This window comes from Podarcis gaigeae (assembly GCF_964106915.1).
Source record: "Podarcis gaigeae genome assembly, chromosome: 9".
In the NCBI taxonomy this organism is placed as follows: Eukaryota; Metazoa; Chordata; class Lepidosauria; order Squamata; family Lacertidae; genus Podarcis; species Podarcis gaigeae.
Window position 1 is genome coordinate 70846190 of NC_139685.1, and position 15567 is coordinate 70861756.

General features: G+C 43.3%; 1 protein-coding gene across 10 annotated transcripts in view; it reads left to right on the forward strand.

Annotated features, from left to right (window-relative positions):
• The window catches only part of SLC4A4 (solute carrier family 4 member 4), a 194401-nt gene extending 179153 nt beyond the window's left edge, over positions 1 to 15248 (forward strand). For 6 of the 10 annotated variants that reach the window (XM_083756374.1, XM_083756376.1, XM_083756377.1 and 3 more), the window contains 3 exons: positions 1479 to 1640; positions 7568 to 7647; positions 8946 to 10007. In XM_083756374.1, coding sequence (XP_083612500.1) covers positions 1479 to 1640; positions 7568 to 7647; positions 8946 to 9048 — 345 coding nt within the window. In that variant the 3' untranslated portion in view covers positions 9049 to 10007. Of the gene's footprint in view, positions 1 to 1478; positions 1641 to 5365; positions 5463 to 7567; positions 7648 to 8945; positions 11506 to 13853 lie in introns of those variants that run through there. The other 4 variants (XR_014568331.1, XR_014568332.1, XR_014568333.1 and 1 more) reach the window with 1 other exon arrangement.
• The last annotated feature ends 319 nt before the right edge of the window (positions 15249 to 15567 follow it).

The window sequence follows — 15567 nt, forward strand, 5'->3', positions numbered from 1 at the left end:
GAGTTTTGGTAATATGGGAAAGTTTTACTAGTTCCTTCTGTTTCTTCTTTCCTTGAGTACTGGGTGGTTTCCTCAGGGCAACAATACAGGGGTAGGGGGAAGGAGTGGAGGGCAGAAAAATTGACCTTCACTGAGTGGACATTTTCACACTACAGTGGTACCTTGGTTTAAGAACAGCTTAGTTTATGAACTATGGATTAAAAACGCTGCAAACCTGGAAGTAGGTGTTTTGGTTTGTGAACTTTGCCTTGGAAGCAGAACATGTTCCGCTTCCTGTTGAATGTGTTCCATTTGTAAATGGAGTGCTATGGGAAAGCGCACCTTGGTTTAAGAACGCTTTGGTTTAAGAACAGACTTCGGAATGGATTAAGTTTGTAAACCAAGGTACCACTGTATCCTAGAGTAATTGTGGCAAATTCAGTTATGTGCAGTCATTAGGGCTTTTTGTTGTTGTTCTAATGTGCATCACTTTGCATCAAGGAGTGTCTACATTTTTGGGCCCATGTTCACATTTCAATTTTGAAAGGGTATCACTCCTGCTGGTTATTTCTCCCTTCCCCAACCACCCCACTTCCTCTAAAGACAATGCTCAGGTTAATAGACCATCTTGTGGAATTTTAAACTCTGATGTATCATGGGTGATCGTTTTTATTTGTTACTATGTCATGTATTTTTGTGTTTTTATATTGTGAACCTCCCTGTAATCCTTGGATGAAGGGCGGTGTAGAAGACATTCAATAAAATAATAAATAATGATTTCCGGATAGGGGAACCCCACCATGTCCCTTGCTTTCTGCTGCCTCTATGCTGTCTGTATGTAAGATAAACAGAGGCTTGCATCCCCACCTCTCCCCACTTCCTGGTGGATATTCCTTAAAGCCACAGATCTATACAATATGCCGCACAGCTATACAATGCAGCAAGTTTACAGCTAAAAGCTATCCATGTGCAGAATGTCTCTTGCCAGACTTGTTTTTGGTATGAGAGTACTCCGAGGTAGTCGTCCCTTAGGTTGCAGCGGCCATGCAAATTATGTTTGGGTCCCTTTGCTGCAAATTACAAAGTGAGGCTAGGAAATCCTTGTGCTTGCCATTCTTTTTTATTTTTTATCCTGTCTTATTCTCCTGAACATCTCCAATAAAGGCAGTGCAATTTTGCAGCTCTGCCTGTTGCAGAGTTTACAAGTGGCACTTGACATCACGGTCTCTGAATATTGTACCATTTATTTCCAACCTGTGGGTGACTCGAGAAATTGAAACCTGGAATCTGAGTGGCGGAACTTCCGATTGATTTCAAGCCGGGTTGACTGCAGCGGCTGCTCAGGTTTCAAATATTGTTAACCCTTTTTTTACCAGCCCGGGGGCTGAGGGAGGAGCCCTGCGTTGGATCAGGTGAGGCAAAGAAGGTAAGCTTTGGTGCCAAAAAGGTGGGGGAGATGTTGCACGTCAGTAAGGGAGTGCTGGCTTCTGTCCTGATAGATCCTGGCGCTCGTGGCAGTCAGAAAGGCGATGGACTACCTCTTCTCCCAGCACGACCTCAGTTTCCTCGACGACGTCATTCCAGAAAAGGACAAGAAGAAGAAAGAAGACGAGAAGAAAAAGAAGAAAAAGAAAGGCAGCCTGGACAGTGACAATGAAGATGTAAGGCCATTTTCACCATTGTTAACATTTTTTTTAAAAAAAGTTTTTTATTCTGGCTAACTTGTGACAGCTCTTCAGGTTTGGATTACATACATAACTATCTTCATGCCACGTCAGCCATGAAATCACAGGTTCTTGGCTATGTCTGATGCTAGAGACAGAGGCTGATACGCCTAATACACAGGTCTGCGTGTATTTCACAGTTCTGCAGCAGGTGCTGAATTCAATATTGAAGTGGGCAGTGCCTGCCAAAGTTTTCAAAAAAGAGGAGGATGTTGGTCTGATGGTTGTGGGGAAGCCAAACGAGTGTCTTGTATGGCTCATGCTAGCCTCTCTCTAATACTAGCAAAATAAGAGGAAATACTTCGTCAAATTGCAGAATGCACCTTTCCCTAATAATAATAATAATAATAATAATAATAATAATAATAATAATAATAATAATTTATTTATACCCTGGCCAGACTGGCTCAGGGCAGCTAACACCGGTAAAATTACAGTAAAAACATAATGGGGGGGGGGGAAACAATTTTAAATACAGGTTAAAATACAGTTTAAAATGCAGCCTCATTTTAAAAGTAGCCCATAGATCAAAACCATAAAGGGAGGGAAACATAAGGGTCAGACTGAGTCCAAACCAAAGGCCAGGCGGAACAGATCTGTCTTGCAAGCCCTGCAGAAAGATGTCAAGTCCCACAGGGCCCTAGTCTCTTGTGAAAGAGCGTTCCACCAAGTCGGGGCCAGTACTGAAAAGGCCCTGGCAGAATTCACACAGAATTTAGGTTACGTGGCTACAGGATTTTAATCTACTGTAGCACAAAATAGACGTAGCCCAGCTAAATGGATTTGGAGCATCCCTAAGCTGTTGCCCTCGCAATTCTCCGAACCATCCCTCTGCTACACAACACTGAGCAAACTCAGTCGTGGTGGTCCCACTCAGCCAGTTGAATGCGTAGTTACTTCTGCATTTGGCTGATAGTGCAGGATCATCACATCTAACAGCAAACTTTGAAAAGGAAGCTTCTGTAATCTTTAGCTGTGCATACACCAATAGCCTGTGGAATTTCCCCCTCTGACAATTTTGTGCATCCAGCCAAACATGAAAGTGACCTCATATTTGTCTGGCTACATTGGGATCACAACGCACAAAGGCACCCAGTCTGTCTCTTTGCACCCACCTATAGAAGTTCTTCAAATGTCTTTTTTTTTTTTTTTTTTTTTTTTTTTTGCTCTGGGGGAATTGCCTCATTACCTGCCTAGTCTGGCACTGAACCCACTGGGGTTCCTGTCTCCTGTATTTCCAGCTCTTTTCAAAAGTGACATTGCCCAACAATGCTTTTGTGAATCCTGACAGCCCTTGGTAACCTTCTCGGGTGGCTGGTTCTAACACGAGTCCAGGAGATGAGAGAGATGGCTGGCAAAGCTTTCTTATGAATGCAGCTGAATTTTCTTCAGTCTCAACAGTCAAAGGAATTTCTGCTATCAGCAGCTTTGATCACACATTACGTTTGTCCATATGAATATGTCCCCAGCAAATTTGGGCAATATGTTCATGAGAAACCACCCAAAGCCTTACTTTCAAGTCCTGCCTTTCCGAAGTTATGGGAGAAGGGTTAATTTTCAAGAACCTATTTTTCCCCTCCCTTATCAAAGTCTATCGATATATGACAGTTCCTTCTCCTTTTTCATGTTTATTATGCTCCCAAGTCTTGATTTTTCAGTTAATTCTCGTTTTTAACCACAATAATGATAAGAATAAGAATAGTATATCGTCCTATCTCAGGGCCCACACAATCTTGGCAGCCATCCACACTAACAGTGAGAATATTCTTTTGATTTTTCTTTCCTTTTCATTTGCCATTTGTTTTAATGCTTTCAAAGCATCTGACATGCTCAATTACATTCTGCATTGTATATGTTGTTGGTGATCTCACTTTAGAAACAGCAACAAGAAAAGTGTCTGCCTGTAGGGTGGATTTCGATGATCTTTTGATTCCAGGTATTTGAGCCTGACTGACAGACGGGCATGCTAACCCAACTTTGTGCCTTGCAATGTGTTGAATTGTGTTGGGTTTTTGTTTTTTTTTAATACTCATGTGCCTTCAGCTGTTCTTCCACATTACAAAGACTCCCTAGGCCACCACCGCCATTTCCACATGTTGTTAAGGCAGATGGAAACTTCAGAAGACCTTTAAGGGCTGCTCCTATGAGGCTCTGTTCTGGAAGTTGGCAACTGGCAGCCCATGGGGCAGAAGCTGGACTAAGGAAGGTCTTTATTGGCCACTAGGTGTGTGTGACACAGCTGAGGCGTGTAATGTTCCAGGAAGCTCCATACTGACTAGCCTCAGAAAGCAGTAAATTGAATAAAGGAGGAAGTGTGTGTGTGTGTGTGGTGTGTGGTGTGTGGTGTGTGGTGTGTGTGTGTGTGTGTGTGTGTGTGTAAAAGTGTAAGACAGTTGGGGAGCAACAAAGGCATTGCTTACAGCAGCCTTTGCCATCCTGCTGCTCTCCTTACTATAGCCCCCATCAGACCTAGCCAGCTTACATTGAGTGCATAACTTTGGCGAAGGCTAGCTTAGTGGTTCCAGTTGGCGAAGGCTGGTTTCTGGCTTCCAGAAGCATTAGGATAATTGCATCAGTGCTCAGCTGTCTCTCACACACAACTTCTCTCCATTTCCCCACCCTAAATAAATCCTGAGCCCAGCTGTCATGAAGCCAGCTAGTTTCAGGTGCCACAGCTCCCAGGTGCTAACTGAATTGTTGTGACATCCCTGGAAGCATGAATACCTCTTGACCACTCCGATCTTTAGGATTGGCTGCACTGTCAAACACGGTGACTCAGAGATTTTGCACTCTTAATTAAGAGGCAGTGGTCCATTTATTTCTTAATAGGGGGCAGTGTTTGTGCACTTCACATATTTGTAAGTCTGCTTTCATTGACTTCAAGAGAAAATGTGGTACCATCACTTGGCTTTTCTAATTCAGTCGTTAGGGTTTATTGGCCATTCTTGCCTGTTCTTCTATGCCTTTGGTCTTGATGGCTCACCCTCATAGTGATGGATTGGCTTCCTGCTCAGACTTGTTGCCAGCTAGGGCTCCCATGCTTTTCATAAAACGAGTGCAAAATGTCTCATGTGATTTGTGCCTTCTGTGGTTAAATTATGGTCATCAAAACCTATAAGGACCTACCAATTGAGGTGTAGCTTTGGGCCGATCCACAAACACACCCACCTTATACTGCAGAGATGGAGTCTGGAGCCCAACCCCATTCTGTTTCCTGAGTTTAGTAGACTACTTCTGGAGCTGTGATGAAGACCCTTCTGGAGGCATATTACTTCTGTCAAATTAGCAGTTGTGGCACTTGATGACCATGAGCTGCTTGGAGGAGCAGAAGGATGATGAGGATAAACAACAAAATAAAAAAGAAATGCCTATTGGCCTAAAAGTTCTGCAGTATCATTCAAACAACCTTCGTAAACTGGACAGCAGTAAAGTGCGCTGAAGTGCATTGCGCGGTTATTTCCTTAACTGCCAGCAGGTGGAGCTGTTGCCGAACTTGATGCCGCAGTTAAAAAAGCAATAGCAAGTTGGTAAGGAATCCCTGAAATGCCAGAGCTGGGCTGGTACGCCCTGGATAAATCTGTGGGGAATGGCAAGAGAGAGCGAGAGAGTGCACGGGCGAGATGGAAGCATTCTAAGAAATTTTGTGCACGTTTCTTCCACAGTCCGACTGCCCCTACTCAGAAAAAGTCCCAAGTATTAAAATTCCAATGGACATCATGGAACAGGAACCTTTCCTAAGTGATAGCAAACCTTCCGACAGTGAGTAGAACTAACACCTTGCATGCCTGCTTCAGTCTCAGTTGCACCTCCAAAAAGCAGCTATATAGCGATATATAGATATAGGTTTATATATCTATATATACTTACAACATTGATTTTTTAAAAAAGAAAAAAAAACCTTGTTCCGTAGATGTTTTCTTTTCCCCTCTTATATCTACATGTTGTTTCTTTAAGCCAGTCTTTTCTTACACAGCATGTAATATATATATATATATTTGGTTGGCTTTTAAAAATATCTCTTTCTTGTAAGTTCGTTGGGTTTTTTGCTTTTTTTCTTTCTTCCCTCCTTTTGTGGCTCCACTTTTTTTAATTTGCTTTTATCTAGCTGCTAACAGATCCGTCACTAGCTCTCTCTTTCTCTCTTTCTAACCCTCCAAATCAATCCAGCCCATTTATGGCATGGTATATTTCTGACCCCGCACGGTGGATGTGTTTGCACTTTCTAATGCTCTTCAATGATTTCCTTTAGCTCTCCCTCCCTGCTGGCTAATCTTCTGGTTTTGCAGCCTAATAGAAGCACCACCACCACTGTCTCGCGCTGTTTGTTTCCTTAGGATCCACTCACCCGCCAAAAATCAGAACTTAAGCATATAATATTTGTCCATTGTATTTGTCCGTTGTTTTTGAAAAAGAGGTCATCCTGTGAATCATGTAGCACTATTAACACGCTTGTCTTCCTTTAGGTGGCTTGGGTGATATTCACTTTCTTCTTCAATTTGTGCTAAAATGTGATTGCCTTTTTCATTTCAAAATGAGAACAAAACACTGCAGCCCCACTTCTGCTTACTCCCTTGCCTATCTTCTGTTTGTTGCTTTATTGATTGCATATGGCAGGTCTTGTATGGTTCCATGTGCATTTTGCTGAATAGGAGGAATCGTGCAAAACTCGCAGGTGGATATTTTGCGAGTTGGTGGGAGAAGAATGCATGGCTTGGCTCTCTGCAGATATAAACCAAGTGGCAAATATCCTAGGGGGAATATATCAGTGTAGACTCGATCAGAACCTGCCTGCCCTCATGGTGCCATTGCAACATGCGGATCAAGAGAACCAGACTTGCAGACTGCCTATTTTGGGTAGGGGAAGATGGTGGAAAGAGATGGGCTTGTTAGACATGCTAATTGAATGGAATGATGCTGGCTGGGTGGGTAGACAGGAAGACGGTAAGTGTCAAAAGCTTCAGATGCAGGAGAGATGGAATAAGTAAGGTGTAGCACTGGTGAGCGGGTTGCTTGGTTCAGGGGTAACTATGGTGACAGCAGAACAATCAGATGGGACCACAAATGTCTATTAAAAAGTTGCTACATCTTTGAATACTAAACTGCCATTTTGTTGTCTTCACTGAAGTGTCACAGTCCTCTCCCTCCCAGGAAAATGGAGCTTTCCATTTCCCTCTTGAGTGTGGATGGGGATAGAGATGGAGAAGCTGTGGTCCTCCAGGGGTTGTTGCATTCCCAGCACAAATCAATCCCCAAGCAGGGTGGCCATTGGGCAGAGATGATGGAACTGGAGCCCAAGAGGGTTGCCATATGTCCGGAATTTCCCAGACATGTCCAGGATTTCCACAGCGAAATTAGCATCCCGGGAGGAATTTCAAAAAATCATTAAAGTGTCCGGGTTTTTGCCAACAGAACAAGTAAGCATCTGTTTGACCAAATAACTTTTTGGGTGATTCCCCCACCCCCTAAAAAATAACTTTTGTGTCTGGACCTTTTACTTCTTGAAATATGGCAGCCCTAGAGTCCAACAACATCTGAAGATCCGCAGCTTGAACGCAAAAATATCCTGTGTTGTTTAACGCCTACATGAAATCACTGAGTGGGGTCATCCAGAGTTTTGCAGTACGTTGTCTGCAATATGTTGATGGCACACAGCTCTGCTTCTTCTTTGCACTTGGAGGTGTGGCATTCGATTTCCTGGGCCGCCATCTTGCCTTGGTAATGGGGAACTTTGTACTGGGCTCAAGATGTAGCAACTTTATTTTAGCTGCTTTGTGTTTATTCATAAATAAAAGAGGGGTAGAAATTTCTAAAATCAAGCAGTCGATAAGCATTATTATTTTATTTTTCCAAAAAAAAAATAACAGGAGAAAAATCACCAACATTCCTTGAACGCCATACATCATGCTGATAAAATTCCTTTCCTGCACTCCCACACAATGCCAAGGTGAGGATCTATATGGATGTATGACCTGCAAGCAAACTATTTGTAATTCATCTTTTTCATTGGTATGGTGGGTTGAAACTCCAGTGCAGAAGTTCCACTGCAAATGAAATAAAGCTTTGACAGCAATCTAAATGTGCCGGAATCAAGCCCTTATGCAGAATCAGCAAAAGTGAATGATTCGGTGAAGCTTGTCACTTTCTCAAAATGCTTGGTGTCACCGAAACATTGATCCCTTCTGGGCGAAATAAGTCACCTGCATAAAAAGTTAAAGCTCTTTTATAGAGCTGGCATTTGCCTAACACTATTACTTGTTCTTAAGCATCTCCCATGCATCACAGCCTGTGATGAACCAGGATGAACCCAGGCTGTGATGCATGGGAGATGCTTAAGAACAAGTAATCGTGTAGCAGACGGTGTCCTTTTGAGCGGGGCGGGTGGGACAGAAATGACAACCAGAAAGGAAAGCATGATGCAATAGGGGCAAATGTCAGGTTCTGTACTTAGAACCAGCTGCCCAAATATAAGATTGGGGGGTGGGGAGGACACCTGGATTCCCAGTAGTACATGTGAAAGGGATCTAAGGATCTTAGTAGACCACAAGCTAAACACGAGTCAACAGTGTAATGCTTTGTCACGGGGACTTATGGGATTTGCAGCACGGCAATTTCTGGGGGGCAAGAGGTAACCTCATCATTGAATTACAAGATGTCAGCACCACCCAACAAGTCTAATTATGGTTTTCTGCTGTAGAATATCAATGACCAGGTGTCAGGGAACTCTGGAAGGTACCCACTTGGGGAAATCTGCTTTACAAACTATACCACACTTGCCTTCTCCTTGGGATGTATCTAGAAAGGCATTCTGTGCCAAGGCTTCTAGAATTGCTTCATGCCAGTGTGTTTATTCCTGCGTGTATCACGTAAGAAATAACTTCCCACCAAGTTGAAACATACCTCCCAAAGTTAGGGAACATCTCTGGGCCTTCTCTTTAAACCCTGGCCCATGTTCCAGCGCACTATGCAAGTCCTACATGACATAAACCTTTGTTGCATTTTCAAATGTTCAAAGGAACATTCAAAGGAACATTATTATCCTGTATCTACAGGGGCTCCACCAGCAGAATGGGGTAATTGCAACCAACTCTGTTGCTGTCTTCATATCACTGTTGGGTAGTTTTTATATTATTGCACCCACATAAAAGATAGGGGTGGTTAGAATGAGCAAGGGAGGGGGGATTCATCTGAGTGTATAAATTCTGCTTTGATGATTTTGGTTTTCTTTCTCGTCTCTCTCTCCAGCCCTCCACGAACTCCAATGAAAGTTGTGCCTCAAATTAGAATAGAGCTTGATCCTGAAGACAGTTATTTCTGGAGGAGCAAGGGAACAGAAACTACGTTGTAATGTGTTCGTTAATCTTCAGCTGAAACCGGCTTTTTACCTTTTCCTCCTTCTCCTCCTTTACTACTAGCCAAATATCCAAAAAGCTCTCTGCCTAGGTGAAACCAAGGCAGATTCTTCTCTCGAAAGCATTTAGGTTTTTCCCCCCCTCCTTACCTCTGTTTTATTTTTCCTTTCTTTCATTCTGACCAAGACATTTTTCTTTCTTGGTTTTGCCTTTTCAGTCACACACAATACGTCGTACGCCCTCCTCTTGAGCTTTTCAGCAGAGGGGTGGAAGTATTAAGGATATATTATCACAGCTTTGTGAAACGTCAGCAGAACTGACTGGGGGTTTTTTTTTAGTTGTGAATCAGTGTTTTTCTTCTGTTTTGGCCCCCACCCACATGTCTTTTCCCTCTTTATCAGAACAAAACTGACCTCTGGTCTAATTCACCACCCTTTCTCATTAGTCCTCTGCTCCGGTAAAATGCTGCTAACCGTAACATGTTCTTAACATCACCCATGCTTCAATAGTCTCAAGCAAAGGAATCAAAAACGGTACACCCCATTTTCCCATCACTGTTGTGAGAGTGTGGACCCTACCCTTTGCAACTTCTATTCTGCCCCAATTTAATGGATTCTTAACCTGTCAGCTGCATTGACAAGTGTTATTTTCTTTTCTTTCTCCCCCCCCTTCATTGTTTTTGTTTTAAATTATGGGGGCCTAACCTGCGACTTATATTTTTTTTTGTCAATTTTTTAACTGTTTTTTTTAAAGAATTACTGTAAAAAAATGAATTTTTTTCCTGCAGCAGGAAACATAATAGTTTTCAGTAGTTCTACCTCTTATTTCTAGATGTCGGACTTTCTCTTTAAAAAAAGGAAAAGAAGATTAATAAGAATAATAATAATTGTATAGTATGTTATATAATGTGATTTTTACAAAAAGAAGAAAAAACAGAAAAAAAACAGAAACAAAACCACAATCTCAAGGGTATATGGCAGAGAACTGAAATAAGATAATATTAATACCTTTCATTGGAACCTTTATTTCTTTCTTTCCTTCCTTCCTTCCTTAACAACCTGATCACCCAGCGGTTGAGTTTGGACATGAAGCTGAGCTACGGCTAAGCAAATTAGCAAATTAGTTTGTGCATGAAGTTTAAGCTCTCCTGCTTTCTTCCTCCCTCCCTCCCTCTCGCCACAGAATAGCTGGCTTTGTGTTATACCCAAATCGGGACTTGCGGTTTGTTTCTTCTCCAAACCAAACACAATCTAAAAGCCAAGGTTTGTTGTTGGTTTCCCGGTTTGGGAGGACCACAGACCACAAGTGCTGATTTAGATTATAATACCAAGCTAGCTACTCCATGTTTTGTTCTCCTGCTGGATGAAAGGAGAAACCTGTATGCAAGAGGCTAATTTGCTTAACCATAGTTGTAGCTTAGCGTCAACACTGAGTTGCAGCCAATGAAGGAATCGGGGCCCAAGTTTAAACGTCATGTGATTTTTTTGGCTGGTTCTGTTGAACGCAACCAGCACAATCGGCCCACTCTGCTGCCACACTGGCGCCATTCATCTCATGGAGACCTCTGCGCAGACGCCGTCAGCGTGAACGAGGAGTGTGTAGCGGAAACAATTTGCAAACTCCCTTCCGACGGGGAATGAGTAAGGTCAAATGAGCAGATGCAGACTATAGTCATGTGTTGAGTCCCTGTCCAGAATTGTTAGTGTTATTTCATTTATACACACTTGTTGGCACGTATGTGTGTGTGTGTGTGTGTGTGTGCGTGCGCGCGTGTGTGTGTGTGTGTGTCCAAACAGGCAGTCCTTTTTTCCTTTAAAAAACTGTTTAGGGGTACTCTCATTTTGACTCGAGAAAATCACCATTTTATAGTTTAAACCGGGGCAAATAAATGCAGTAAATGGACAAAAGTACAAAGATTCATAAAATGTTAAGGGGTGTGCGTACCCCTATGTACCCCCCAGAAAAAAGCACTGCACACAGGTGTAAAAAAGTGGTTTGGAACTGATGAGTGGGGAGGCACTTCTAATGCCTTAATTACCAGCCTCATTCCTGCCTACCCAAACGTTATGTAGAGTAGATTTAAAGTCCTCCAGGCAAGGGTGATATCAAGGCTAGAACCACACTACGTTACTTTTCACCCCGTGTCAATCTATATAGAGTAAAATCGCATTAGGTGTCTTTTTTGGGGGACTGTGCTACTTCATACTGAATGTGGGAGGACTGACATGTTTGTAGTTCCCCTGCAAAAACCTCACTGCACAGAGAGCACGTTCTGGAGAATGGTTTTAGGCTATCCTTCTCTCTGATGTGCTAGGACAGCGGTTGTCAACCTGTGGGTCCCCAGATGTTGTTGGACTACAACTCCCATCATCCCTGACCGCTGGTCATGCTGGCTAGGAATGATGGGAGTTGTAGTCCAACAACATCTGGAGACACACAGGTTGAGAAACACTGTGCTGGGGTTTTTTTTTTTATTCTAAAAGTGTTCAGAGAATATTTCCTTCAAGAGAAAATCTGAAACATGATCTCCACCACCTGTAGCCTGGGAAAAGATTCCCCACACGATTCTGCTGTGCATATAGATTGGCTCTAAATCCAACTAGGTCCAGGTGCACAGCGGATGAGATGCAGAGGTATAAAAAACAGGATGGGCATTATATGCAGTGGCTGTTAAAAGCGATAATTAGAAACTGGCTGTAGCTACTCTAGTGACTCTCAGAATGCTCTTTAGCCAGGCTACTCTTGCAAGGGAGGACTAAGGACACTGGGCATGATCCAGGCAATCCCTGAGCAGCAGCTTGGGTGTGCACCCGGGACATCTCCCTTTTTTCTCAAACAGCAGCTCCTCGCGCTGCATTTGGGTCGAGACTTTAAGGCTCCCCAGAGTTTTGTAGGCGGTTTGGGAGCATGCAAGAGCTGGCGTCCCCATAGCACATAGATTGCTGACCACACCGCCCTTCTGGGTTAGGACCAGTGCGCTGTGTATGGGTCTGTATCTACTGGTGCTCTCAGACAAGCGTAGTTTTGCTCCAGCAGCCAAGTACCTCACTTCTGTGCTTGTCCAAACCACCACTTCATTGGAGACTCCTGTTGTCACAGGTATCGAACAGCGCAGTGTGCCTTGGATTCTCCACTGATCTGGCGGTGCAGAGAGCGTGGAAGCGAGTTTCTTTTCTGCAGGAGTAAAATCCTGCTTGCAGGAGCAGAGACCCATTCGACCTCCCTGGTTTTAGCTGGGAGTGATTCTGTATACGCACCAAGGTGCAAAGCACAAAAGGAAACCGAGAACCTTGAAACCAACAGTGATGTTTTTGAGATGTTATGTGACACACACACACACACACACACACACATGCCCATTTTCCCATTGATATGTTCCTAGTGGTCATTGTCTCCTGACAAGGGTCTTCCACTCCTCACCATGTACTTGAATTTACTGTGGTAACTTCTGACTATAGAAAATGGCATTGGAATTGAGGGGGAGACAATTCTGTTTTCAGTTGCTTGTACCACTTAAATTGGGGGGGGGGGCGGTGGAGGAGGAGGAGGAAGGAAGGAACAATGGTTGGAGGTATTGCACTTCATGCACTCCTGGCCTTCATTGTGCCTGGCTGCACCATTCATTTATTTATTTTGCAGTTTCCACTGCTAAGGGTCTATTTACACTACAGCTGCAAATCGTTCTTTTTGCCAGTCTAACTGGCATGGCTTCCCTCTGAAAAAGAGCGCTGGGAATTGTTGTTTGGTGAGGGTGCAGAGAAGTCTCCCTTCGGGGTCTCCGTTCCACATAGCCTCTCACCACAGAAATCCCCTTAGATGAAGGAATGGCTGTAAAACCAGACTGTGTAGTGTAAAGTTACCCTCTAAATATTTCAGCTACAGGAAATGAGCACTTTTTGTGTAGTATTTGGTTTCTGTGCAGGAGCGTTTTGGTTCCTGCGTGTTGTGAGAGTAAAGCCTAGCTCACACATAATACTAAGCCATGGTTTCGTTAAGCTGCTGTTTGTTTAACCAACGATGGGTTAACCTCGACTTTCACAGATGATCAGACAGACCATGGCTTGTTCCTCCAAAGCTACTCTACAGTTGCTCTTGCCTCATGTCTGTATTACTTGGTGAACATCTGGGTTGGAGCGCCGAAACAAACCATGGTTCAGGAAAGGTGCTGGCGTCACATATAACACCAAGCCATGCCAAGGTTTATAAACCAGGAACAAGCCATGGCTTCAAGGTGTGGTTTTGGGCAGAAAGCTGGTCACAGTGAAGCTGCTGGACAGGGTTCCCACATGATGCTAAACCATGGTTTGCTAAACCATGGCTCATCGTTACGTGCCAGCCAGACCCAGTTGTCTCACTGGTTGTCAAAGTCACAGCTCCCTTCTGTTTAAGACCTTGGGAGCTATTGGGAACCTGGAAGAACAAAGTTTCACATATAAACGGGATACAGAAGAATAGAGAGGCAGCTGTAGCAACACATTCTTGTGTGTGGTGCCATAGAGCTCTGAGGTTACTGCACCATAAATCTCATCCCATCACTGGACTGATGCCAGTTGAGAGAAGGAATAGAGAGTGACTGAGTGAAGCATACTTTCAGGATGCACAAAACCCTTCTGATTCTTACCGGAAGTAAATTGCTCTGCAGCTTGGAAGCATGCTATTCTCTCCTATAGTACTGTACACAATTTGGGCTGCTGTTTTAAGGACACTTCAGAAGGAGTAAGCCCCATTGAACACAACAACACATATTATAGGATTGTGCTGGTGGTCAAGTAAAAGGTAAATGTTGAGAATAGCTTTGAAGCCTGTAGATCTTTGGAGCGCAGTCCACAGAAGTTATATTACTTTTGCCACCAACTTGAGTGTGGAACCCCTAGAGATTTAGTGTCATTCTTTCAGACTTCGACATCACATTTCTACGTCTTGGTTATAACGTTGCGGTTACAAATCTTTTATTTATCCCCGCACTTCACTTCAAACTCCACAGAAGGGCTAATCGTGGAGCCTTTTGGACTGGACTGTTGTATTAAATTAAATTAAATTGTAGAAGGAGCCAGCCCAACTCTTTCTTTAACTGCTGCTCTGGGGGTACACACTGCATCCAGTGGCTGATAAGGTTCCCATCCCAGGCACCAAGTTCATGCGTGCAGTGCATGAAGCATCTAAGCAAACATGGGAGCCAGGGTGGAGGCCCTGTGACCCTCAAAAGATGGAGTACATCCTGTCACAGTCCAAGTGGTTACTCCTACTCTGAAACCGAACTTTTTTGATCACTCATTGCTGTTGCGCAAAGGTACGCGGCTTTCACCACAGAGGTAGCAGGGATAGAGGAGTGCCACTCTGTGCACATTAAGACTCCTGGCCCAGTGACAGTGGCTTGTAGTTTAAAACGGGGCGCTCAGGCTATGAATGTGTGGTTCTAGTCTTTTTCTAGATCTGTAAGAGCCACCAGGAGCAGCAAGAGCTGAGAAGGCAAAAGGGAAAGAGGAAAGGTGTCTTTGATCAGGCCAGTCAGAGAGGCATGATTGGCCTCACTGAGGACTACAGCCTTAGGAAGGCGTGCTGCTTAGACCAACTTCATAGCCAAACTCTGCAAAGAGATTTTTTTTTTTTGCTCAGGGCTAATGTTGAGTGAAACTTTTAAAGAGCCAGAGATAACTTTGTCCCAGACCTAGAATGTGAACGTACTGACCACTCATGTCTGTCTGTCTGTCTGTCCTTCTCTGTCTCATTTCTGTAGTTCCTCCCCGATACAATACATGCATTCACATTATTTCTCGGAATCAAGATGCACTTTCAGATACTTTTATTGTTGTTATTTGTTGTTGTTATTATTATTTGTTCGTTGTAAAACTCTTATTGAAAAGTCTGTACTTGCTTTGGAAGAATGACGTATTAAAACAAAAACACAGCCACTTTATTTTGAAATGAAGTAGATCAACACAGTGGAACAAACAGGAATTTTTCAAGAGAGAGAGAAGAAAACATTTCAAATTGTTGAATGATTCCCCCCCCCCCCCCGGAATATGAAAAGTAAAACCATGAGATTCCTTATTATAAAATTATAGGATTTTACAGTTTTATGAGGCTTTCTATTGTGACTTTTATGGAATCAAGAAATGAAGAAGATGAGATATTTTAGCATTTATATTTTTCAAAATTAAATGTATACTGAAAATAAAGTAACTTTATGCATTTATCTGCGTCGTCCCAACTTTTTTTGTTTGCTTGCATGCCTTCTAACATTACACATGGTTTTTGACCTGTCTGTAACCTGTTGTGCAAAGTTGTCTTCTGTATGGGCAAACCAGGAATCGAAAAGATCAGACGATCTCCAACTAAGTCATAATCTGAGTAGACCTGTTGAAATGACCAAATGCCACTTGCCGAACCCAAAGATTCACTGTGCTCCCTGCAAGACTCTGTTGCTTCATTTCACATTTGAGAGAAGTTCTTAGCATTCATGGTTGGGGGAATGTTTTCTGGCAGTGCCTGGCTGCTAGGTTTATACTCTCAGT